We start from the raw sequence: 27,699 nt of genomic DNA on the forward strand, positions 1-27,699 counted from the left end.
GGAACTGCTCTCACTTGGGGCCAAAGCCACCGGTACTTTTCAGCTGACATTTAACCTATATAACAATGGCCAACTGTGAACTTATCACCTTCTCACAAACTGTTTTGATTATGCAGAGGTTCTTGATTCTGCTCTTCACAAGTCCGGACTGTCTGCCTTAGCTATGGAAACACTATGTCCCTAGTGTAGTCTAGTGGAACACTGGCTCTAATGCGTAACACTGACGTTACAGTCGAAAAGCAGCATAAGCGTGTTCCTGGTGTACGTATTTGTGCGGACCGGGCCGATTCCCCTGGCCCCCACTGTCGATGGCAGCCACTAATGCCTTAAGGATCATGTTTACCGTTGGAAAACGTGCTCAACTTGTTTCCATTGAGGTGCTTCGGATGTCTGGAATAACAAACAGAAGTCTGAGGGATCAGAGGTCTCCGCTCAGCAATTAGTAGTGTAGATACTTTCAGATTCACGTGATGGTATTTAAAAAGCATTTACTTTACTAACATTATACTTATATTATTTATTCCCATTCGGACCATGCATGGTGCAATGTTGATCAAGATTCGAAGTAGGCTTATTGATTATTTTCTTTTTAAACTATCCGTTGGTTCACGAGCAGATCCAGCCTCAAGTGCCAATTCAATTCCCCAGGGACGCGCGTGCATTGGGGCCAATCAAGGCATCGAGGGAATTCGCTTGCCGTCCATTCCACCTCCGTAACATTCTAATACGAATGAGTGTCTTGTGATGGGTCCCTCGGCTGTTTAGCTCTATTCTTCTTTCTGTCCACACGTCATCTTATCGCAGTGAGACATAAATCTGAAGGGTAAATTGGGCATTGACAGATAAGTGTTAACGATGTGTGTAGAGGAATGTGAAGAGATATATGCGCTCTTTAAGTCTGCCTAAAGAGAGAATAATTATCGTGTTTCATCAGCGAGATTTAGGCTCAGATTATATTACACCCGAAACGATATTACATCAGATGTTTGTATTATTGTTGTTGTTGTTGTTATTGGCTGTACTATTATTGTTATAACTGTGGATCTATTCCTGAAAAATATGATTATTTGTATAAAGGTGGTAGGCCTATAGACCTATTATTATTATTATTATTATATTTTTTTGTTATAGCCAAGCATGGTAGGAACTGACCAGATAAAGACATCGTTGTGTATTCCATGTGCAGGCCTACTAGGCTATAGTAGACCTACATCCTCCTATGTGTATCTCTATGCATTTTCCTGTAACCGAGCCTTTTTTGCCTTACATTTATGCGTTGCGATCACCAAAATAGTTCCATTTGTAAATTCATGAATTCTGTATAACATCGCCTACCACTGAAGAGATTGAAGGCGATGAGTGATGTATCGATGGAGATCACATTAATTAGCATGGCACGTCATCTAATCTATCAGATCGCAAGGGGATCGTTTGATGTCTGTGTTGCCATGATTTGTAGCCTATTATTTTAACCCGATATTTTCCAATATATTATACAGTTGACTAAATTAGGTAGGCCTATAAGTTTTGTGGAAATCTAAAAGGCATGACTAACAAGGAATTCAACTCTGCTCCCCATGCATGTCCTCAGTTTAGGACGATGTTCTTCGCGCATGGTATAGGCCTAGGTTTAATACTAGCGGTGCTCTCCTTTTTTGAACTAAAGGAATTTAAGGCATGCATCGTATAGTTGACTAAAACAGGATTAGCCGTGTCGAATGGTCCTAACCGCAGGTCAACGCATCGCGTCCTTTCTGATCTGTAAAACACGACTAACTGCTTTTGGGGGATACGGACCAACGGGACAGTCGACGTAATAACCCAATTTCAATATTTTCGTTTCTGTCCATTGAGCTCGCTTGTAACCCATGTGGAAATCCTTAATTTTACGCTCAAAATGGTGCAAACATAATTTCAATTTCACGCACCAAATCCAGATTTTTTAGGCTAAAAGAATGCAGCCATTAAATTGTCAATATTCCGCTGCCAATTGCACATAACCATTATTTACCTTACCTCTGTTGTAGGCCTATACAATTTTAAGATAGCCATGCACTGTAAAACATACCTTTTTTCTAATTATGTTGTTTTTTAAGGTAATTCAGTGGCTGTCAGTTACCTGTAAGTTACTGTAAAAAAGATACAGAATGTTACCGTAAATTAAAGTTTACAGTAATGTACTTTTAAACCAACGCTTTACAGTAATTTACAAGTAGCCTAACTGTGATTTATTTACAGGGGGGTTCTCATCATATGGCATGCTTGCTGCTATTTTGGCTGCATGGTGATAAAATGATTTTATGTATGAAGTATTCAACACATTGATTTAATTAAGGGGTATACCTATGTTAAGATCAGTATTTTTTATTACATTTGAGTGCCAGATTTGTATATATTTATTATAGGCTTACGCCTCGTTTTATTTGCACTGTGCAGTCAATATGGTCCAAATAGCCTACAGGTTCTCTTTCTGTTTGACCTATTCCGATATTTCGACGAGACAAAAACGTAACAAGCAGTGGACATCTGATGCGCTGTTCGGCTTGATTGAGCCAAACACAGAGCATATTGGACTGATCTTGGAGTTATTTATATGTGCCCTTATAAGGCAGACTAATGTCCCTTTCAGTAGGTAGACCTACTGTAAATTCAGGAGGATGTACCCGATCAAGGGTGTCTAGGATCGTATCGCCTTCTATTCCCATAAAGGTAAGGATTAACGCACCCCTCGACCAATATCTCATTCTAAAACGATTCAAGGAATTCAAGCATTCAAGTTATTATAAGGCAGGCTTATGTAGCCCTCTCGGTGAATCTAAACAGCGCGTGCATGATGTTCCTGGGGTGGCTCGTGACATTCCTTTATACCCAGAGAGGAAAGGGATAATGCAGCCTCAGCCGTTCTAAATTCTAAAAGAGAATAGGCCTATGTGTGTTGCTTTTATTCAGGGCGTGAGGTCATGTTGGTTATTCCACTATATTATAGACTGCATTGTCACCAGAGCAAGCCTACAGTATAGTTTAAACATTTCCTTCACCGCATGGACTATAGGCCAATATTGAGGTTGCCTAACTGGGACAACACAATACTTTCTGTTCTCAACAGCCATGTCAAGATTTTATTGTCCAATTATTTTCTCAAATATTTCTGAAAAATATCTAGAACTGAATTTTCTACATGGTAATTTGTGGTTGTCTACGGTAAAGCCCTTGTAGAAAACTGTAGAAAACTTTTGCCTGGTTCAGTATTTTTAGAGAGAGCGTCACGCCGCAGCAGCAGCAGCAGCGCCCCCCACCAGATTGACTGGGTATCTCAAGAGATTCTCTCCACATTTTAACCTTAATCTTCAATTTTACATATTTTTAAAATCTTTGAATTACCCTAGTATCCTCAAAAAAAATGGAATGATTATGCTTGACCAGTACTCCTTTGACTGGAATTAAGTAAATCACTTCATAGATTATTTTTTTACCTTTATTTAACTAGGCAAGTCAGTTAAGAACAAATTCTTATTTTCAATGACGGCCTAGGAACAGTGAGTTTAACTGCCTGTTCAGGGGAAGAACGAAAGATTTGTACCTTGTCAGCTCGGGGATTTGAACTTGCAACCTTCCAACGCTCTAACCACTCGGCTACCCTGCCCCGATGATCTATTTTGAGGAATAGGCACTTCATCTGCTTTGTGTTTCACCTATTTCTGAGTGACTCCCTCTATATCACATTCGCCTATATCATTTAGTGTACATGTTGTATGATATTGTATGATATCACATGATATCTAATTCACGATGCCCTGCATTGCCCAGTTTATCCTTTATCTCCCTGCCCGTATTAAATATTTTTCAGACAATGTCATTTGTATGTAACAGACTAATCTAATTCAGTGTAGGCCTATTTATGATGGCTATACATTGCCTATCAGTTTATAAACTATCAGGCAGTGGGATCCGTTTCATATACAATCTGATAAAGCCTAATGTTATTGCATAATTCGCTATGGGGGGAGTCTAACGTGTTCCCAGCGGTGCTTGGCCCGGCACCTCTGTTTTGATATCTCGTTGTGTAGTCTCTGAATTAACTTGAGACGTGCGCAGCAAGCAACATGTGTCCAGGTTGAACGGTTCCAAACAGAAGGCTATTTCATAATGTCCATGGTGAATAGCACTAAAACAACGTTACCACCATGTCTTACACGTTGTGCTGTACACTTACTGCCTCAATGCTTTTTGTACATGTTGATAAAAACTATCATCATTCGACCAATTTACATTTACATTTACATTTAAGTCATTTAGCAGACGCTCTTATCCAGAGCGACTTACAAATTGGTGCATTCACCTTATGACATCCAGTGGAACAGTCACTTTAATTTCTTCAAACGTCAAAATCGTCGCTTCCTATTTTCTATTTTGTAGCCTAATGTAATACATTCCTGGTTATTTAATGACATATTTATTGTTGATAATGTATCTAAACGATAGAATCCTTTATTGAAACAATAACAACGTGGACACCTCACCTCTGTTATGGTTAAAAGCTGAGGGATGGGCCTGGAGAAAATAATGTAACCACTCTCAAATTTATACAGAGCTATCTATGGATGACATCACAGTGATAGTTTTAACCATGTTTTGAGGCTTTACAGTGTTTGTTTACATTGTTAACCATCATTGGCGTAAAACAAGCTTGGATTTTGGGTTCTGATGGGGTACGTCAGTTGAATTGAAGCAAGTTATATTCTTAAAATATCAATGGGTAGCCCATGTATAATTAAATTATATGTCCAAAAAATGTATGTAGCATCTAAGGATTTCAGATGTAAGATGGGCTTATGTAATAATATAACATCCAGAATTATAGCAGGGTAGGTAGATATTATGGACGGACAGAACGCGCTCCTATTAACTTGATGACCAGTAATCAACTTTCCATGACAGTGGCGTTTTGTCCAAATTAAAGCCATTTGACGTTATTATAATGATGTTCTTCAAATTGCGTATTCATAGCATGACCATTTTATGAACAAGACTACGTGTAGGGATTTTACATAGAATGAACATTGATGTCGTGAATGGAATCTTCATTTGATACAGTATATGACCACTTTTTTAAAGAATAACAATCTCTCAACTAAATGTGAACCAGAGGATGAGGGCGCGAGCGTTCACTTAGAATTCCACCGAGACTGACCCAAAGAACGCCTGAGAAGAAGTCAATGGAGTGCACTAAAAGCCTTTCCTCATAACAGGCTAATGATTCGTCTATCAGCCATTGCGTTTTGGGGTACTGTATTAATAATCAAAGTAATTAGGATTCTCTTCATTTTTTTGTCTTGGGATAGCCTATACTGATCGTTGGTAAATGTCTCTTTGCCAAATCAAACTATCATAGTTGAAATCGTGTGACAACTGTGATAAATGGCTTATATAACGTATCTCACGCTAATGGCCACCTGGAATCAGCATCTACTACTAAGAGAGATGGACATTTGTCATGTTATTGGACAGACAGAAGCAGAAACAGAGTTTTCTGGTGTAAACGGACTCCTTTAGAATCGTTAGGCCTTATTTATAACAGAAGGCCTATCCTTTAACGTGAAATCGTGACGGCATGACGAAGTGGCAATATGAATCGAAGAGAACTCTGGGTGAATTTAAAGGTTGTGCATACAACCAGTGTAGATATAACTTTGTATATTCTCTATGTTGCTCAGTAGAGAATGCACATGTTAAGACGCAAGGCAATAACTTGATATCAACGAATCATTTGCCTATTGCTAAAATATCATCGTTCCTTTTCAGAGTTTAACATTGATGCAACATAGTCTGTAGACTAGGCCAGTCTTATGCCATCTCTGTGAAATGTCTATTCCGGTCGAAAGGAACAAGACTTACCCAAAAGGAAAATGGGTGACGGCAGGCCGTTTAGGCTTCACTACGTTCGGGTATGTGGTGACTGTAATTGCCCCAGTAATAATGCCATAATATCAAATGGATCATGTCAAATAACATCCAAATGTACTTGGCGATACAAAAATTGTTGATCCAAAGTCTCATGATGTGAATTGAGCTTTTAGTCTGAAATTGTAGTTGGGATGCAAGGAGGATATCATTTTTAATGTGAATATTAATAGCAATGATTTGGTCTAAATATGAATTATGCTATTTAAGTAGGTCTATAATCGAATATTTCTTAATGATCAGAATGTTTTGGGAATGTAAACTGTATAATTTTTCCTGTTTAAGATTGCAGCGATAAGACCATTATAATATGTATTATTATGATATGATGATTGTGATCAGGCCTACTACTATCGCTATGATTATGGTGATAGCCTACTGTAATTATTGTCATTATTATACGATTCGTATTAATTGTTAAGATAGTCATTATTATTCGTTGGTTGTCATTATAATTGAATATAACATTTGCCAATAACAACAACATATTATTACAGGCTTTCATTGATGTTATCACGCTGTGACTGTGTATTGCTGCGGTTATTTATTTTAATATATGCGATGGTCAAAGGAACCAATTGGGCACAGAAGCCAATTCTACATCTATTCCACGTACTTTCATTGAAATGACGTGGAAACAAGGTTGATTTAACTAGTGCGTGCTCAGTGGGAAGTTAGCCTTATTTGATATGCTTCTTGCTTGTAGTACAAGTCTCAGAGGCAAAAGAATTGTCACACTGCAATTTAGTGGGCCTAGTTCAGACAGTGTATTTAGGCTACTGATGTATTGAAGCCAACGACTAGACTAATATAATGTATGAAAAATGTCCTAAAAAGTTGTACTCTGTGTGGACCACTTTGGTCCTGATTTCTCCCCTGGCTACATGCGAATATTATATTGTACTTTCCCAGTGAAGATGGGGACGTGCATGACGACAGCATCTAAAAGCAAGTCATCTGTGTTTTGGGTTGCTAGGGGTGCGAAGTATACTTCCTGGTACTTGAGATTCTGACAAATCTGCAGAAATGGCAAATGAGTTAGACTCCACTACAGTTTACCACTTGCTATAATGACTGGATGGACTCCATTGTGGGAACTCAGCTTTCAACCCTAAATAGACTCTAGAGTCTAGAGGAAGGATACTGTTTCTGAGTTGTTAGGAACATTTTGGAGCTATTAACATTAGATTCTAACTAATTTCATGTATCTCAGATGTGTTAAATATGAGTTATATTATATTGTATTATATATATATTTTTTTATCTCGGGAGGGGGGGTCTCTGCATGGTTTTAGCAAATGTATAATCGCAGCTGGGACCTTTTTAAAGTGTCCCATTGATGACTAGAACCTCTCTCATCCGACACCATTAAAGCCCTTTACAGGTTAACACTTCTGAAAGGTTGAGTGCCCTGGAACTTTAGTACGGCCGTAATGAGGACGACTGCAGGTTAACGAGATATAGTCGTGTTTCAGAGGGCTAGGGCTGGATTTCACGTGAGAAGGACAAAAGAAACAATATTTATGACACTTTTAAGCATCCATCATTTTGACATCTGTACGTCTGGCACCTGGTCTTCATTAACATTAAGAGCAGAGCTCGGCCAATCAAAAATATTGGAAAATCTATTTTGCACAACAGTCAAATGAGTGGCAATATATCATTTACATAATTTAGCAGACGCTCTTTTTCAGAGCGATTTACAGGAGCAATTAGGCTTGAATGCCTTGCTCAAGGGAACATTGGCTGATTTTTCTCACCTAATCGGCTCAGGGATTCGAACCAGCACCCTTTCGGTTAGTGGTGCAATGCTATAAACCGCTTCCTGCCCCGAGGTACAGACGTCAGTTCAAGTACTAGTATTGATTTACATTTGGTTGAGTTGTCAACTAACGTGAAATCAAGTCATTGGATTTTGTCATTGGATTCAGGTTCAAAGTTGTCTGAAAAAAATACGATATTCTTTTATCTTGATGACAGATGTAATCTGTTTTCCACATTTATTCCATGTAATCACATTGAATGTTTTTGTTGAAATTACGTGGAAACGTTAATTCAATCAGTTGTTGCCCAGTGGAATGCTTCGTTTATGTTGGGTAATTCTTCAAAACGAATTCATGTAAACATTAGTTCGTTTTAATTCAGCACTGTTGGTGAATTAATGTTGTTTGTTGATAGGCCGTCATTGTAAATAAGAATTTGTTCTTAACTGACTTGTCTAGTTAAATGAAGGTTAAATAAAAATTACTTTAAAAAACAATTACCATCATTTTTATTTTACTAGGCAAGTACATTAAGAAACTATTCTTATTTACAATGACGGCCTTATCCCGGTCAAACCCTAAACATGCTGGGCCAATTGTGCGCAGCCCTATGGGACACCCAATCGCGGCCGGATGTGATAAAGTCTGGAATCGAACCAGGGTCTGTAGTGACGCCTCTAGCAGAGAGATACAATGCCGTACAATGCTGCGCCACTCGGGAGCCCAATGTAGTCTTGACCTACTGTAAATCCAAACCCATAACCTCAACCAAAACCTATAACCTCAACCTGAATTTTAAAACATTATCCGTTATTTTCCCAGGTAGATTGACTGAGAACACGTTCTCATTTGCAGCAACGACCTGGGGAATAGTTACAGGGGAGAGGAGGGGGATGAATGAGCCAATTGTAAACTGGGGATTATTAGGTGACCGTGATGGTTTGAGGGCCAGATTGGGAATTTAGCCAGGACACTGGGGTTAACACCCCTACTCTTACGATAAATGCCATGGAATCTTGAATGACCTCAGAGAGTCAGGACACCCATTTAACGTCCCATCCGAAAGACGGCACCCTACACAGGGCAGTGTCCCCAATCACTGCCCTGGGGCATTGGGATATTTTTTTAGACCAGAGGAAGGAGTGCCTCCTACTGGGCCTCCAACACCACTTCCAGTAGCATCTGGTCTCCCATCCAGGAACTGACCAGGACCAACCCTGCTTGCTTTCAGAAGCCAGCCTGCAGTGGTGGTATGCAGTGGTGGTATGCTGCTGGCATGAAGTCAAACATCTTTAAAAATAAATATGCGTCATGAAATTTGAATCAAATGTATATATAGTCACATTTTGTCCAATACATGTATCTAAAGGCCAAAATATATGTTAAACATAACACCATCAATTATAATGTATGATAACTGATAAGCCTAATGGGGCCCTTTTCATTCCCGCCCCAGAATTTCTCTATGAACACCACAAGGACAGGACAAATCTGGAAGAGTGGCCTGAAGTAAAAGTACATTTACTTGAGTAAAAGTAAAGATACCTTAATAGAAAATGACTAAAGTAAAACTGAAAGTCATTCAGTAAAATATTCGTTGAGTAAAAGTCTAAAAGAATTTGGTTTTAAATATACTTAAGTACCAAAATTAAATGTAATTGCCCATGTACTTTTAAGCAACAAAAGTAAAAGTATGAATTATTTCAAATTCCTTATATTAAGCAAACCAGGAGGCACAATTATATTGTTTTTTTGTATGGATTTCCAGGGGCACACTCTAACCCACAGACATAAGCATGTGTGTTTGGTGAGTCAGCCATATCAGAGGCAGTAGGGCAGGGATGTTCTCTTGATAAGTGTGTGACAATTTCCCTGTCCTGCTAAGCATTCATAATGTAATGAGTAATTGTGGGTGTCAGGCAAATGTATGAAGTAAAAAGTACATTATTTTATTTAGGAATTTAGTAGAGTAAAGTAAAAGTTGTTAAAAATATAAATAGTAAGGTACAGTTAGCCCAAAAAACAACTTAAGTAGTACTTTAAAGTATTTTTACTTAAGTGCTTTACACCACTGCCTAAGAAGACGTTGGCTAAATAGGAGGTTGTGTACTAGCAAGATGCACAGGATCAAAGAGCAGCATTGTCGAGCTCAAACAAAACAGTAAAGGCCTTAGGCTACCTATCTATGGGACGAATATGATGAAGTAAGTTGACACGTTGATTTCCGTAGGTTGTCAAGTTTTCTAGGTAGCTTTTTCGTTTTCGTATTCCAAAACCAACAGGAATAGAGGAATACAGAAGAATAGCAATGGGTTCGATGAAACTCGGCTGCTGTCTTGTTTAGTTGTTTTATTAGCCTGTTAAAGTGCTTGCCACATCAAATGACTTTTTGCACCATCAGATGACAAAGGAAATTTTAAAGAGACATGGCACGCCCTCCACATGGTTTACTTTGCCTGCCACCAACTTAGAATGTAGAGAATTATTGAAATTCTACACTGGAATTCTATTCCACGATTATGTGGCGCCATCTGGTGGAAATATCCCCTCACGTACAACTGAGCACAAGGCCTACGTTCTTACGAGTCTTCACAAGTAGGCTACCCCCTGTAGATAGGCTAGGTTCCCCCAGTTTGAGAACCCTTGAACGAGGCTGATGACCATATTGTGATATTTATATCATGTTTTTATAACTGCCCACCAGATAACGGATATACTCTTTCTGGATTTCAGATTGGGCCTAATTGTTCATTTAGATCTATAGCAAATTAGACCTATACTAACTAATTCTACACGCTGCATTCTGGGTCAGGTTGAGACTATGGCCTCAAGAGGGCAGCATGTTACCACGGTGACCTCCAGTCCAATGACGGTGTTGGGAGTTCAACGCTCATGCTCTATTGGTACAAGCAGAGGTCATGGGTGGGCCTGTAAAATAGGCCTATAGAAGTGAATGTTCGTTTTCTCGCCATGTTATTTGAAACGGTAAGAATAAGATTGGTTTATTTGCTGTATTTGCTGTATTTACCCTTTATTTATCCAGGTTAAGTCTCATTGAGATAAAACATTTAAAACATTAAAGACCTGGTCCAATCAAGACAGCAGCAGGGAGTAACATGGTTTGAGACAAATATCAACTATCAGACATACAGTGACAACGTACAGACTTAGACACACCATAGCTTTCCCAAGGACACAACGGGTACACCACTGCCCATGTTATCCAGACTAGCACATGTGTTAATCTTTTGTCAACTTGTTGTTTTAAGTAGCCTGTGGTATATGGTTTAAATCGATAAATAGGCCCAAAAGGAAAGGGAATATCACAATTTATTCAAACATTGTAGGCAGCCACGTTGATAATAAGCGTGCCCTCAATTCAGCTTTAATCTCTACACAAAAATAGATCGCCCTACTCTTCACGCAGTACTTAACCAGAGTAGCGGGTTAAGAGCACTTTTCTTCATTGCAAATGCCCCAACAACACCCGTTGTTCCATTTATCGAATTACTTTACTTTTGGCACGATCTTAACTATGGCCGTGCGTTTTAAACCGTTTTAGACCTATGGCAAAGAGGGCAATCGAAAGAAATGTACAGTGTAATGAGCGAATGCCAGAGGCAGATAAATATGGCTCTAGGTGTAACCATCAATATTTGGGATTCGAATTGCGAATATCGTTGAAGGTTTATGCACACATTTAATTTAAAAAAATACATCGTTGTTTTTGTGGTGGTATTTCTTAGATGCTTAGAATGAAATATGTTGTTCTTTACATTATCAACATATTAAGGACAGTTGCAGAGATCAGATTAAATTGAGATTAAATAATATTTTCAACATAATTTGTTTAACTTGTATTATTACACATATTACATGTTTGTAATTAGATAGAGTAAGAAATAGTATTTATTTTAATTGTCTTACCAAATGTGCCTAAAGGACTATACACTTCAAGTAAGAAAATCTAAATTTTTTTGAGAAGATTTGGAACCAACCGAGAGCCTAACAACCAAAGTAAATATTTGGCCGTAAAGAGCTCCAGTGGCCTCTCCTGTCCTTTCCTCTCATGTCTGGCTGAAGCTGAGGTCTGAGGGTGTAATAGATCAAGAGGGCTCGCGATGTCATTGTGGAAAGAAACATTCCCGTTATCATGAACATGACTTATCTTTGCGGTTTTGCACTTAAATGGAGAGTCCTTTTCTAACGTACCCACTTGAGCCACCGTAGTAGGCCTACTTGCTTTCAGTAATCTGTTAGTTCTTGCGACCTGGCTGTAGTGTTTGTCAACATTATTTGAGCAGTTGTTCACTGAGTACCTTGATGCACAGATCTGCGTTTTCCCCTGTTTTATAGGGGGATTATCCCTGTCTTTTATAGAATGAATATCAAACTATGATTAAACAAAAGTACTATTTCTCTTGATGTCTCTAGGGTGTTTTGGATCTAAATGAGTCTACATTTAGTGTTGTCGATTCTGTTTTTGTTACCAGGCTTGTTTTTAGAGTTGTATTCGGTGCATAAAGATGCAATATCTTGGTGCGTAAAGATTAAAGCGAAATGAAAGGCCACTATTTTGATCAGCCATATGATCCAAACCATCTAGGTCAGCGACTCCGTTTGTGTGGTGGAAACTAAAAGGCTTTTTAATTCGTTTGGAAATGCACAAGTAATATTTCTGCTCACTATGAACTTGGCGGGTGTTCGACGTAGAGCAACAGAAGATAGTACTGCACGCATCCCATTCCATTCAAAACCATGACAACAAGGAACAAGCTCGGATTTATTCTGGAAAGTTAAAGGACATTGTTGCAGGGCGTCAATCCCGTATTATTGCAGGACTGAACAAATGAAAAATCTCGAATGGAACAAATGCTTCCAACGGGTCTCGGACGCAGAGCTACATTTCCCTCCTTTGTTCTCGGCCTCTGGTTGGCGTGTATTTGTGTTCCCCCTCGGCCGACCACCCAGGACGACTTGAGATGGGAGGCCGAGGCTTGTCCACTCTCCTCGCTAGGGTAGGCTCTGTCACCAAGGCAAGGTGCGCGGAGCAGAGCAGAGAGGGGCTGGCATGGGAACTAGATGGAACTACACTGACTTGCCTGTGCAAGTATATCTGAAGTGTGGGACAAGAGCCAATATTAGACCTCTCTTCAGTCTGAAGTACAGTTTAACTAACACACACTCCAAAAACGAACGGAAAAAAGGAAACATGCATTATACGTGTATGCCTCATCTTCCCCTTACAGCACTCCTTACAGATGCCCCAGAATATGAACGCGTCTTCTGGTGATTTTTGATCACCTTTATCAGCTGCATCATTACTTTCTATTTATATCCCTTTATAAAACATGTGTTTTGACCGGGGGTGAAGGACACCTGTTCCTCCTTAGCGATATAGCGTTTGACCCATCCAAGAAGGGCGTGCCATATCTTGGAATCAAAAGCACTCCTTTGATTCAAGTGTCATCTCTAAAATAACACTAATACTAAAAAACTAACATATTTGTTTCAATTTATTTCACACTGTCCTTATGGCTAGCCTCTTAGAATTCACGTCTGTGACAAAATAAATAGCCATAATAAGATTCTGTCTTCTCATTAGAAATTGGTCATTGTCATCTCTCCATTTTAGAGTGGTGCTCTATGTACACCCTATACAGAAAAACGTCTTTTCCTCGGGAAAATAGAATGAGATTGATAGCGAAATAAGCGCAAGTTAAAGAACAATAACCTAATATTGCATTATTTCAAGATGAAGACAATCCAAACTAAATGTCCTTTAGAGGATTTTTATTGTCCTGTATTTTCATCTCAGGGACATTATTTACAACATGATTGTTCAAGTCTTTTCAAAATACCTGTAATGACTACGGGCTGCACATCCATAAATAAATTAGTTAAACCAACTCAGGGACATCTCACTTTGTATGCAAATATTGGACACGTTATTTCGACGGGGGGGGAGTGACGGGGCTGGGCTCTGTTGTCACTTGCCACCCAAGATGTGATTCAGCTGCAACAATCACCATTATCTGGTCACCACTTTTAACGATACGGGACGAATCTGTAATGATGACGAGTGTTTCCTTTCGCCATTGTTGAGGCAACGGTGTTATTCTTCTGTGCGGGTTCACACCTACCATCATTGGATAACGGCACTCGAATCATTCAGGTACTGAGCATCCTGGAGGAGGATATATAAGCGGGCGAAGTACTATTTATACAAACACTGCACTACCTCGTGTCCACACACAGACAGGGTATTCTAGGTCGTCTGTGACTCTGACAGCGAACGCTTAGCCATTTTTTGATACGTCGCTTTTACTCCCATATCAACGGTCTCTCTCCTTTGGATAGTTTTCACGCACAAATATTCCGTTTTTTTCCGGAAGCAATGGCTGGTGCTGCAAAGTTCAGTTTTTCCGTGAGGAGCATCCTGGATTTGCCTGAAAATGACTCAGACACAGTGCAGCCCTCCCCCGGTAACTCCTGCTCCAGCTCCCCTTACTCCTCCTGGATGGACGGCGACCGGACCCCTTGTCTCTGTAAGTCCCCCTGGTTGACACCTGAGCATAGAAACAGATAACCACTTCATATGATCCATATAAACACATACTATCTCTGACGTTGTTGATAGCTATTTTATTGAAGAAAAATGTACTTAATATGACTGTGATATGTGGTTGTCCCACCTAGCTATTTTAAGATGAATGCACCAACTGTAACTGGGCTGTGGATTAAGAGCTTTTGCTAAATGTAAACATGTAAATATGGGTCTTGCCTAAATGTACACAATTTCATATAATCCATTACTGCGATTTCCCACATAGCTGTTTTATGAAATCCAAATTGGTATACAATTAATTAAGACTTGTGTAATTATTGGATACATTTTATAAGGAGACGTGTAGTATATTAAAGCCTTCTATTATTTAAACATCTCTATATTCTGATATTTCTGGTGATATTGTATATCGTGAGTTGTTTATCTGGTTTCTTGATCAGTGTAGTAACATCATTTGTAATTCCTCAGCTTCAGATGAGAGCAGCCTGGAGACTGCCCCAGACTCAACCAAGTCAGATGAGTCTTCTCCGGACTCAGAGGCCGAGAAGAAGAAGTGCCGCGTGCTCTTCTCCAAGGCCCAGACCTTCGAGCTCGAGAGGCGTTTCCGTCAGCAGCGCTATCTGTCAGCACCAGAGCGCGAGCAGATTGCCCATATTCTCCGCCTGACGCCGACGCAGATTAAGATCTGGTTCCAGAACCACCGGTACAAAATGAAGAGGTCACGAGCGGAGGGAACGTCACAAGACATAAACCAACCGTCTATGTTGCGCAGAGTAGTGGTACCCATCCTAGTTCGGGATGGCAAGCCGTATCAGACCTGTTTCATTGACGCTGAGAAAGGAGGCGGTCTTGGACCGACCACATTCCCGGGTACACGCTTCATTTTTGGGTTCCAGTCTTTTCAGCATCCGTCGCCGTTCGCTCTACCTCAACAATATCAGCACTTGGCCAGCCCGGCAGCATCCAGACACATTGCTTCGAGAGACTTTCTGAACGACTCAGCTCAATTCGGTGCTTTTACGTGACTATATAATATTAAGTAGAGGAACACTTACAACCACTTTAAATGTTTTCTGAATTCTGTTATTTTTCGAGGTACTTAAAAGTGTACTAATAAGTACAGTAATATAATTTTTTTATGAGAAGTATTTTGCACATATTTTATTTTTGGTATTTTATTAAATGAATTGAATGATATTCTCGAAAGATTAGAGTCGTTTCGTTAGTTTACAAGTTACAAGTTAGTTTCTTGTAATCTGATGGTAGGCCTATGGACATTCTACTCCTGGATTCGACCCCCCAATACGATAATGTGGTGTGTGATTGGGGTGTAGCCTATATTTTATCAGTATTTTCAATGTTCATTTATTTGTATGAATTTAAAATCTACACAATGATATTTATCAAATGTACTAGGAAAGTAAAGGATGTCATTGAACAAAATCGTTGTGTTGTTTGATGTTTTGTGTTTTTATAGAATTACGAATAAATAGTTTATTTTATACATTTTTGCACATATTGTCGAGTATTTTTAATGTCATCATGCAATGAAATGTATTCCAATAAAACTCTGGCTGGGCCCCTCAAGTACATTCAGAGATTTGTCCCGAAGCCACTCCTGCGTTGTCTTGACTGTGTGTTTAGGGTCGTTGTCCTGTTGGAAGGTGAACCTTCAACCCAGTCTGAGGTCCTGAGTGCTCTGGATCAGGTTTTCATCAAGGATCTCTCTGTACTTTGCTCCGTTCATCTTTCCTTCGATCCTGACTAGTCTCCCAGTCCCTGCTGATAAAAAAACATCCCCACAGCATGATGCTGCCACCACCATGCTTCACCGTAGGGATAGTGCCAGGTTTCCTCCAGATGTGATGCTTGGCATTCAGACCAAAGTGTTCAATCTTGGTTTCTTCAGACCAGAGAATCTTGTTTTTCATGGTCTGAGAGTCTTTAGCTGCCTTTTGGCAAACTCCAAGCGGGCTGTTATGTGCATTTTACTGAGGAGTGGCTTCCTTCTGGCCACTCTACCATAAAGGCCTGATTGGTGGAGTGCTGCAGAGATGGTTGTCCTTCTGGAAGGTGCTCCTATCTCCACAGATGAGCTCTAGAGCTCTGTCAGAGTGACGATCGGGTTCCTGGTCACCTCCCCAACCAAGGCCCTTCTCCCCCGATTGCTCAGTTTGGCCAGGCGGCCAGCTCTTGGAAGAGTCTTGGTGATTCCAAACTTCTTCCATTTAAGAATGGAACACAATCCTGTCTCGGAACTCTACGGACAATTCCTTCGACCTCATGGCTTGGTTTTTGCTCTGACATGCACTGTCAACTGTGGGATGTTATATAGACAGGTGTGTGCCTTTCCAAATTAAATGCAATCAATTGAATTTGCCACAGGTGGACTTTCTACAACATGATGTTTCTACAAAATGATTGGAGTACACCTGTGGTGAATTCAATTGATTGCACATGATTTGGAAAGGCACACACCTGTCTATATAAGATCCCACAGTTGACAGGGCATGTCAGAGCAAAAACCAAGCCATGAGGTCGAAGGAATTGTCCGTAGAGGCACAGATCTGGGGGAGGGTACCAAAAAAGGTATTTCAGATTTTTATTAGTAATAAATTGGCAAAAAAATGTTGTGGTATTGTTTGTATATTGCTGAGGATTTTTATTTATTTAATCCATTTTAGAACAAGGCTGTAACGTAACAAAATGTGGAAAAAGTGAAGGGGTCTGAATGCTCTCCGAAGGCACTGTATATAATTGTTTTATTACGATTTTTCAGAGGGTGCTGCTACTTCCCCCAGCTATGCCTGTATCTATAACCTCTCACATATATCTTACTGTCATATTTACTCCTGCAGAATTAGACTATGCATTTCTTGCAGTGAAAATATACAACAAATGTTAAATTTGTCTCTGGAACAGAGACATATTTATTTAACCTTTATTTAACTGGGCAAGTCAGTTAAGAACAAATTCTTATCTACAATGAGTTATGTAAAAAAAAAACATTATTCTGGTGAGCGCTATATTTTGTGTTCTGGGCAACAAGGCAACAAGTTATGACAGCAGAGAAGCCACATGTAACAAACTACATTTACATTTAAGTCATTTAGCAGACGCTCTTATCCAGAGCGACTTACTACACTTGACAAACAAATGGCCTACCAAATGTCGGAAATTATAAGCATAAACGTGTCTAATTTAGGGGTGAAAGTCGCCAGTACTAAATTATAGTTGTCTAAATTATGTAATTATTATGGTGGATGGACCTGCACAGGTAGCCACTTTTTGAAGTGATTTGCTTGACAATCAGAAGAAACCATCATCACACAACATCCATGATATGTGAAATTGAGCTTGAGCACACCGCAAAAACAACAGTGAAAGGGATGAGATGTCTACATACCACAGTATCAGCATAGCATACATCAGCATTTCCCGCGCATTTTATCCGGGTTGCTCATAAACGGGATACAAGCTTTTTTCGGGTTATTGTCAACGGGATATGATGTTTAAAAACAGAATAATTGAGGACCCCGAATAATAACGGGATATTGGTGTGCATGTAAATGTTGTCAATGATCTGCAATCCTGATATGTGAGTATATAGGCCTATATGCTATTTCCCTTCTTGATATTGTTTTCAGTAGTATGACACTCCATGAACGATCAGTTCCAAAACAACAATGTGAACCAGGAACAAAGGTTTGGTGCCCCCTCCACGCCCCACTTCAAAGTCTGCTCATTATTCCAGAGGAATTAGCGCGAGCATTTGGACTAATTAACGTTAATTGACCATAATAGCCGTGTTCCAGAACAGAAAAGAGGTCCTGATTTAGATAATTAAGAAATGCTTTTGGAATTCAGCAATTAGTGACGGCATATATCCCAGAGGAAACGCGTTATGATGCTAATTTAGGGTAATTGCATGTAGGCCTCCTACGTGGAGCAGCTGAAGTATCACCGTAAAGTGCGCTCACCTGTCTACGATAAATTATTTATTGAGAGCACCTACGGGATATGAGATTATTGATTATATTCAAATGCGGTTCTCCTTGATAATAATTGTGAAGACGTACGCTATGACAATGGATGTTGTGGCCTACAGTGCCATTGAGGAGATGTTGATATTGGGATGAATTTGAAGAATGCATGGTATACCTGTAGGTTAGTTATGTAACCAATTGCTGTGGTGCACTTTGGGTAGAATCCTCACTTGATGTGTGCGTGCTTCATTAGTTTTTAAGGTATTGATATCAATGAGCGATTTATGAGCGAAAGTGGCATTATGCACAATTCTCTTCAGTTTGCAGTCATTTCCATTCAACAGTACGCGTGATGGATGGCTCAATGCAATGCAACGAGAAAATAAAAACTTTGAAATAGATGCGACCATGTTTTTCAAAATTGTGATTAAAACTAGACTAAACTGTCTAAAGTTGACATGATGAGAATCACTGATAAGACACGCAATACTTAGTCCTATTTTGCATCATCGCCACCAGAAGACGCTGTCTTGCTGTCGTTCTTAAATCCAATCCGTCCTGGACCACGATATCCAACATATACAGGCTTGCGTTCTAATCAACAAGACTGTACTGCTTTCCTGCATTAAACGATGTGTTCTGTTCGACATTACATCAAGGAACATTTTGTTGTCGTTTTATAATAACGGAGATTTAACTCCAGACTTCACTGCAGTAAGGACTGAGTGGCGCAGCAGTCTAAGGCACTGCATCGCAGTGCTGGAGGCGACACTACAGTCCTGGGTTCGATCCCGGGCTGTATCACAACCGGCCGTGATCGGGAGTCCCATAGGGCGGTGCACAAATGGCCCTGCGTCCTCCGGGCTAGGGGAGGGTTTGTCCGGGGTAGGCTGTCATTGTAAATAAGAATGTGTTCTTAATTGCCTTGCCTGGTTAAATAAAAGGACAAAGCACTGACACGATGACTGCAATATCAAATTTACCACATCTGTCATTTCCTAAATATCTCGGAAATTACAGTTTGTATGTAGTATTTATAAGGTAGGCCTAAATAGCAATATCAGATTTATTTTGCACTCTTACATGTGCACCTACACAGTGTACATCCATCCAACATTATATCATATCATAACATATTTCATATTTATCCTAAACTATGAATTTCCCCAGCATGCAGGCTTAAGCTGGGTCAACGGGTACATCTATAGGCCATGCACGTCCTTACTGACTTGTCGACCAATTCAGGTTGAAAAGCCTATAGGAGAGTAATGATAACTAAAAAATGTTACAGTAATGACAATGACGTTATTAGCCTATAGTAAAAGTAGGTAATATATTAGTAATAGTGATTTTTACTATTAGTAATGTTATTGATGTATACAGTAAAGTAGGACACTTGTTCAAAGAATTTAATAATTGTTATAATAGTTAATAATAATAACTATTATAATTATTATAAGTATTCATAGTGGGTGAGTTGTGTATATTGTAGAGTGTCAAGTGATAAAAGTATCTACTCCTTGTAGCTATATACTTTAGTTAATCTACTTTCATTTATCATTTTGTTTTTCCTTACTTAATAGATATGAAAACGTATTTGGTCATCTTACTAGCATAATAAAACAGCTAGTAAGAGCTAATAAAGCAGAGACATTACTTACAGTCCCAACAAAAGCTAAAACAAACAGTCTGTTTTTATTATTATTATTATAATTATCATTAGAATTCCTGGTGTTATATTCCATCTACGTGTTCAATTTCCTCAACAATGCAAAATTAGCTACAATTAGCCTTTCTTTCAATACATTCTGCTATAACATGTATGTCATGCTCCTTGAATAAAAGCGAGCAAAATACTGACCTGTATAAAAGCGCGTGTAACTGGAACTATAGCAAATAGCAAATATTCCTTCCTTTGGCATGAAAATTGTTTACCAATATTCAAATTACGAGCAAATACGTTTAGGTCATGCCAGGATTGTGTTATAATAACATTTCATTGGAAAGGTGAAGAGAACTAAGCGCATTTGACTTTTACGCAGCCAAGAGAAACCTGATTGAGTTAGAATATTATGTCTCCTTGAGCATCAGGGCGAGAGGCGGCTCACTGAGGAGGGATACTTGGCCTGGCGTGGTTCTCCCTCCCTGCCTGACTTCTGTTGCAGAAGGAGAGTAGGCCTAGATGTAGGCTACTTCAATTGAGCGACGTTAACTTTACCTTAGGGTCTCTCCTGAAAAGTATTATATTTTGACTGGCTCATGGGTTTCTGATCTGAGACGACAAGTGGAGCATCTGAATTTGGATCTGGGACGACACGCTGCTCTCACAGCTCTCTCTCTCTCCTCGAGCCCAAACAATGATATAAAATAGAAAAGGGGGTAATCATTCACGCGCTGCCACTTAACACGCGGATGTGTATTTATTTACTTATCCGTCAATTTTCCTCCCAAGTGCACTTTTACATGTCTGAGTACGATGCGAGCATAATTCAAAAACACGTCTGCAATCAACCAGAAGCCTCTTACGCCCATTAAAAGTCACTAGTTCAAGCTTTTCTCAGAGAACAGAGGCCGTGTCCTAAATGGCACGAACACTCCCTATATAGTGCATTACTTTTGACCAGCAACAGTGAAACATTATCAAAAGTAGTGCACCAAATAGGGAATAGAATGACATTTGGTAAGCATGCAGAGTGGGTTCTCCAGCTCTGAGACTCTCAAGTCCGTCTAGGCCCCTTTTCATCAAGAGGTCCTAGTAAACACCACTACAGTTAATAAAATGCATTGTGGTGCCTGTGCCTACCATTATACTGTCAACGACAACACACATACGACAGTATATATAACCCACCGAGCTAATGCTACTACAGTAGCCTGATATCAATAGCCTAGCCTATAATACACATTAATAGCCTATGAGACACATGCATATACATGCAAGTTGGTTATGGTATTGTGGGAGGCTACCTGCAGAGCTCATGTTGACTTGGATGCAATGAGGAGGATAGAGCTGCGTTGTATTGTTGCCCTAGTTGGTGATGCCCCGCCTCTGGCTTAAACCTGGCACCCTGCTAAAACAAACGAAAGCCAGCAGCACCAAACTCAGCCCAGCTCAACTCAGCTCCCACTCAATACAATTAAGGCGGACTTCAGGCGACTCTCCTACCTACGTGTTCATCTAGCAAGGATCGACGTTGAGACAACAGGAACCAGAGAGAAAGAGGGGCTTTGGTCCAACAAAAAAAACAGGAGAGATTGCCTTCTAATTTCTCCCCTCTCCAACAGCCCAAGAACAATGTCGATGAGCCCTAGGCATACGACTCCTTTTTCTGTTTCCGATATCTTGAGTCCTCTTGAGGAGAGCTACAAGAAAGTAAGTATGGAGAATAACAACTTGGGGTCACCTCTCGCGTCGTACCGTCAGCCGCAGGTGTCTCAGGCGATGATGCAGCAGCACCACATGGGCCATAACGGTACGGTGTCCGCGGCATACCATATGACTGCGACGGGGGTGTCCCAGCTGTCACACACCGCAATGGGGGGCTACTGTAACGGCAACCTGGGGAACATGAGCGACCTGACGCCCTACCAGGACGGCATGAGAGGCAGCGCCACGGCCGCTGGCTGGTACGGAGCCAACACAGACCCGCGATTCTCCACGAGTAAGTAGGCTATACCTTTGAGTTTTACTCTGCATGAAGCAGAACAGGTGAGCGTATAGCTTTTGTTAGCGCATTATCATATTAGCTAGTCTACACTAGATCCGTACGCTCTGGTCTGCACTGAAGTGAGTCATGGAAATTATTACAACTTTTTAGTGATTTTCTGCTTGTTTTTGCTTCTTCTTTTTTTCACCAAGAGGGAGTGATTTGATTTGTCAATTTAAAATAAACCTTGCACCTGGCATCAGATATATATTAGGCCTATACCTCGGTTTACTTTGGAGTGTTTGGTTTATTGAGTTTAGTCACCCAACGTGCTGTGCCTTTTTGCCAGTCTACCCAACACGACCATGTTTACCAGTGAATAGGGGACTGGGTTCAAAGAAAGCTAATTAATTGAACTGTTTTAGTTTGTGATATATTCATAAAAATGTATTTTAATGTCACGAGGGTGTATGAAGATATAACAAAGACACCTGTTGCTGATTTGTCCCCTATTGTGAGTAGGCTACAGAGGTTTCATGCACCTGTCATGTGGGGGTGTATAATCTAATTATTTATTAGCCTATTATTCTTCAGATTGCAAGGTAAATTAATAGCAATCAATCATGCAACTTCAAATATTTTGTAAACTATATAATTCCGTTCAAATACAAATTATGGTTAAGTAATTGTTCTATTAGGAGACAGAACTATGATTACATGATCATGTTAGCCTTTGTTTTAAAGGAACGCTATAGACATATACGCTTTAAATTAATTCACATTATTTATTGTTATGGGTAAAATATTGAAGCAATGTAATAATTGTTTTATTATCATCATCTCAATGGCCTATTTCTGCTTTCAGTCTCGCGCTTCATGGGTTCTTCTTCGGGCATGAACATGGGCAGTATGGGCAGCCTTGGCTCGCTAGTAGACGTGGGGAAAGGCATGGGCCCGCTCTCGAGCACCCCGAGAAGGAAGAGGCGCGTGCTGTTCTCTCAGGCTCAGGTCTACGAGCTCGAGCGGCGATTCAAACAACAGAAGTACCTATCGGCGCCTGAGAGAGAACACCTGGCGAGCATGATCCACCTCACCCCGACCCAGGTCAAAATCTGGTTTCAGAACCACCGATATAAAATGAAGAGGCAAGCGAAGGACAAAGTGTCGCAGCAGCAGATGCAACAGGACAGTAGTTCCTGTCAGCAGCATTCCCCTCGGCGGGTGGCTGTGCCTGTGTTAGTGAAAGACGGCAAGCCATGCCAAGGCAGTGCCCACACTCCCACCACTACTGTCCAGGCCCACCACCAACAAGGTGCCAATGTTATGATCATGTCCAGTAACGGTTCAGGCCTAGGTCAGCACCAGAGCCAACAGGTGGGTAGTGCAGATCACTCTCCAGACCTAGCACAACACTCCGCCAGCCCACCGTCTCTCCAGACCCAGGTAGCCGGCCTCTCTCACCTGAACTCCTCCAGCGCCGATTACGGGACGGCCCTGCAGTGCTCTGCTCTGTTATATGGCAGGACATGGTGATCTGTTATGCCGCAGGACATGGTGATCTGTTATGCCGCAGGACATGGTGATCTGTTATGCCGCAGGACATGGTGATCTGTTATGCCGCAAGACATGGTGATCTGTTATGCCGCAGGACATGGTGATCTGTTATGCCGCAGGACATGGTGATCTGTTATGCCGCAGGACATGGTGATCTGTTATGCCGCAGGACATGGTGATCTGTTATGCCACAGGACATGATGATCTGTTATACGGCAGGACATGGTGATCTGTTATATGGCAGGACATGGTGACAAACTATGATCAAACACATATACAACACTGCTCTCAAAGCTTTTTCAGCAAAGTCACTCAACAGACACGCAAACAAACAAACAAATTGTACTTTGTGTACATTTTTAACAACACCATTTGGTGAATTTTAGTTCATGCTCTTCTAAAATGTAATTGGATATGAGGACAGTAAGTGGAGACGAAAGAAACTCGACAGATGAAGTTATGAGGATATGCGAGTTCAATCTTCGCTTTGAAGGTGTATTTCTTATTTCTGTAAATTATACTGACGCTGTACAGGGCTAGTCCTACATCAAGAGGTCATAGGCCCTACTCCTGTGTGTTGGTCATTGGGCTAAAGATCTCAATAGAAAAACTGTGGGTGCTTTTCATTTTTTTTCACAGAAGGCTCTGGTTTATAATAGAATTTAATGTAAAACGTAGCTTGTATATTTCTGTAAAAGGTTTGAATTGAATATATAGTTTTTAGCAATCTGTTGTACAAAGTTTTTAGCGCTATTAATAGTTTGTGGTTGGTTCTTTGAGTTCCATCGGTATTTGTACGTTTTATTTACTTGTAACTTATATAGATAGATATTACTTAAATACAGCCAAACAATCCTATTAATTATGGTAATAAAATTCATTCAGATCCATTTATTGAAATTGTTTTGTATACTGTTTCAGAGAATACATAGGCCTACGAGAAACCTTGTCAAATTATTTTCAGAAAACGAATAGGCCTTTACCTGTAGAAAAGTAATATTATAATAATAATAATAATAAAATAATAATATTATTATTGTAGTAGTAATAATACAGATGATGATTCTAATTATAATAATGCATGATCTTGTCTATAGTCCACTTTAGCTTGTCAATTCAAGTCTCAATTTAGACCGAAATCATTTTTTGCTGTCTTATTATGTTAACTGCACACAATAATGGATTTTAAGCAATGCACGACTAATGAAAACCTGTTTTTGACCAGGTGTGATCGAAATCGTTGTTACTAAGTGTTGCTGTGTAGGTAGGCTAAATTGCTATTAGCCTAATGCTAACTTTTGCCTGATAGAGCTTAACCCCAATTCCAGGCTCTTTGGTCACGTTTATTATAGCTACAATTAACGGTTGTCAGTAGATGTGGTTCGTGGTACTCTGTGGCCGTTCCTACAAAACGCGGCGCCTCACAAATCGTGTATTGTGTACACACTATCTCACTTGGATCACGCTGGGTAAACTCAGGCCAGGTCTTTGTGTGCACTAGGCGTCCCTTAGGTTCTTAGCGTTCTTACGTTCTATGCCTGTTTCTGGTTTGGGTGAGTCATTTATGTGAGGTCTCGAAGCGTTCTTTTTAACACTGGAGATCAAACACGCGCTGACTAAAAGAACGTCTTATCGACAAAATCCCTTGCCAAACAACAGTATTCTTCTCAAATAACTTCAAGACAAATCGTCGTCTCTTATCAGAGGTAAGCATTGTAAGGTCTACACCTGTTGTATTCGGCGCATGTGACAAATAACATTTGATTTGATTTAAGCATAAGTTTATCAATAATCGATAAATCAACTGGGGTTGAAATGAAAATAGCGTGCAGTCTTTCATTTTAGAAGTTTAATGTAATTTGCTTATATCAAGTGGGATGACACGGCCCTGGCTCGTCAAGTTATCATTTGCATGCGGTGGAGAAGAGATTTTGTGGTGTTTAATTGATTCGTGAATGTTTTACATATAAATGGTACATTTCAAATGAATTGTGTGGGACGGACCCATAGGTCCATTGTGTGGGACGGACCCATAGGTCCATTGTGTGGGACGGGCCCATAGGTCCATTGTGTGGGACGGGCCCATAGGTCCATTGTGTGGGACGGGCCCATAGGTCCATTGTGTGGGACGGGCCCATAGGCCCATTGTGTGGGACGAACTCTGTTCTTGTAATTTAGTTGTAATGTAAAGGACTTGCAACTATTTTGATAGTATGATATTCTACACTGAGTATACAAAACATTAAGAACACCTGCTCTTTCCATGACATAGACTGACCAGGTGAAAGCTATGATCCCGTATTGATGTCACTTGTTAAATCCACTTCAATCAGTGTAGATGAAGGGGGGGAGACAGGTTAAAAAACTATATTTAAGCCTTGACACAATTGAGACATGTATTATGTATGTGTGCCATTCAGAGGATATATGAGCAAGACAAACGATTTAAGTGCCTTTGAACGGGGTATGGTGCCAGGCTCACCGGTTTGTGTCAAGAACTGCAACGATGCTCGGTTTTTCACGCTCAAAGGTTTCCCGTGTGTATCAAGAATGGTCCACCGCCCAAAGGGCATCCAGACAACTTGACACAACCGTGGGAAGTATTGAAGTCAACAGACCAGCATCCCTGTGGAACGCTTTCCACACCTTGTCCATGCCCCGACGAATTTAATTGTTCTGAGGGCAAAAGGGGGGTGCAACTTAATATCAGGAAGGTGTTCCTAATGTTTGGTATACTCCGTGTATATTGTTATATATCATTTTAATAATTATATTATAATAATATTTATTATTATGTTACTGTGATATTATGGGAATTGCAAATATTTTGTAGTCTTTATTATTAGGCAATATATGACTAGCCATACGTGCTCCTTCCTAAGTCTGCAAAACATAAGCTATTGAATAACAACTAAAAGGGCTCTCAAAATACTTTAGTCTTTACTGCACCAGGCCCCTAAACTGTAATTATTTCAGTACGAATATGACGCAAACGGCTACTCGTTCGTGCTCTTTATTTTATGCATTAGGCCCACTTTAGACATTATATTTACGTTATGATATTTCACATATTTATGCTATAAACATATGTGACAGAAATTTAGTCCAAGGCGCCATATTCATATACTGTGCATTTGACCTTAAGGGAATATTAAACCTAATATTTTCAGATTGTGTATGGTTATCTCAATTTATTTTGTGCAATTGTTCATCGAAAAAATAATTGACTGTCAATATAGCTTATTGATTTTGACTTTAAGGGCCCAGGTGGTTGAGTGCAATCCCTCCCCTGGCTACATTGCAGCGCCGGGTTAGTATGGCAAGCCATTGATGGAAGCACGCCCTTGGTCGCCATTTTTGTTTTTTTATTTGAGCGCGAGCTTTCATCGAGGGGAGGTGAATAGTAGCGTCCCATTACAACGGCTGTACCATTATGGCATAGGTGCAGTGATGTTGCCCTGTCTGCAACAACAGGTCGCTGGTATCTATCTATTGGCTCAGTTACAGTCGTCATTGCATGTCATTTAAATCTTAACCAATCAACACCGTTCACTCTCTCTCTAAATATCGTTTTGAGTAAGCTTTGTTTTATACTAAGACTGAAATACGAATCGAAATTCAGAAATGGGCAACGCAATTAACAGTACACCAGACGTCCAGTTTACTGTGGAGACTTTGCTCCACATAGCACAGCAGTGTGCGTGGAATTTAAAGAGGCACTGATTGTAATGGCTCTCTACTTTTCATTTATAAGAGTCATTAAATCAATCAATAGAGCTTTTCGTCGATTATTCTCTATATAAACGATATTGTTCAGCTTCTGCAGTGCTTATTTGTTCTGCATGTGATGTTTGATATTATATCTTGCAACCTCTAGCCCCCAGAATTGTTCTTCCCCAATAGGCTACCTACCTACAAGCGCTCTCATCTTTGTGCTGTGGCTGCCAGCCAGGCAAATATAAAGCACATGAGATGCATTTTCAACACACCTGCCGTTTTAGCCTATACTTGCGAAATGGGTAAAAGGAGCGGTGGTTTTCTGCAAACGAATTAAGTTTGCTTTATTTACAATCCATCCATTTACCAATAATTTGATTATGTAAGTTATTTAGCATAGTAGTCTATCAACACTTGATTGGTCATAATGGTATTGTGTGAATACCGGCCAATTTTATTGTCAATTTCAATACAGTATTTGATAGAGCTACTATTCAGTGATC

General features: G+C 40.1%; 2 protein-coding genes across 2 annotated transcripts; both read left to right on the forward strand.

The window, feature by feature from the left end:
- The first annotated feature begins 14,121 nt into the window (after window positions 1-14,121).
- On the forward strand, window positions 14,122-15,317 carry LOC124046970 (homeobox protein Nkx-2.8-like). The gene is made up of 2 exons (XM_046367719.1): window positions 14,122-14,272; window positions 14,761-15,317. Exons 1-2 carry the CDS (start codon window positions 14,122-14,124, stop codon window positions 15,315-15,317), a joined length of 708 nt encoding a protein of 235 aa, XP_046223675.1.
- A 6,050-nt stretch (window positions 15,318-21,367) lies between these two features.
- Window positions 21,368-24,369, forward strand: LOC124046684 (homeobox protein Nkx-2.1-like). Its single transcript, XM_046367342.1, has 2 exons — window positions 21,368-21,940; window positions 22,791-24,369. Exons 1-2 carry the CDS (start codon window positions 21,574-21,576, stop codon window positions 23,456-23,458), a joined length of 1,035 nt encoding a protein of 344 aa, XP_046223298.1. The 5' UTR covers window positions 21,368-21,573; the 3' UTR covers window positions 23,459-24,369.
- Window positions 24,370-27,699: the final 3,330 nt, after the last annotated feature.

This window comes from Oncorhynchus gorbuscha, linkage group LG10 (genome assembly GCF_021184085.1).
Source record: "Oncorhynchus gorbuscha isolate QuinsamMale2020 ecotype Even-year linkage group LG10, OgorEven_v1.0, whole genome shotgun sequence".
Classification (NCBI taxonomy): domain Eukaryota; kingdom Metazoa; phylum Chordata; class Actinopteri; order Salmoniformes; family Salmonidae; genus Oncorhynchus; species Oncorhynchus gorbuscha.

What these genes read in the sequence shown, in the direction of transcription:
- LOC124046684 (XM_046367342.1), top strand. Translation starts at nt 21,574, where the DNA reads ATGTCGATGAGCCCTAGGCATACGACTCCTTTTTCTGTTTCCGATATC. An exon ending in AGACCCGCGATTCTCCACGA is followed by an intron (nt 21,941 to 22,790) that starts GTAAGTAGGCTA and finishes TTCTGCTTTCAG; the next exon opens with TCTCGCGCTTCATGGGTTCT.
- LOC124046970 (XM_046367719.1), top strand. Translation starts at nt 14,122, where the DNA reads ATGGCTGGTGCTGCAAAGTTCAGTTTTTCCGTGAGGAGCATCCTGGAT. An exon ending in CGACCGGACCCCTTGTCTCT is followed by an intron (nt 14,273 to 14,760) that starts GTAAGTCCCCCT and finishes GTAATTCCTCAG; the next exon opens with CTTCAGATGAGAGCAGCCTG.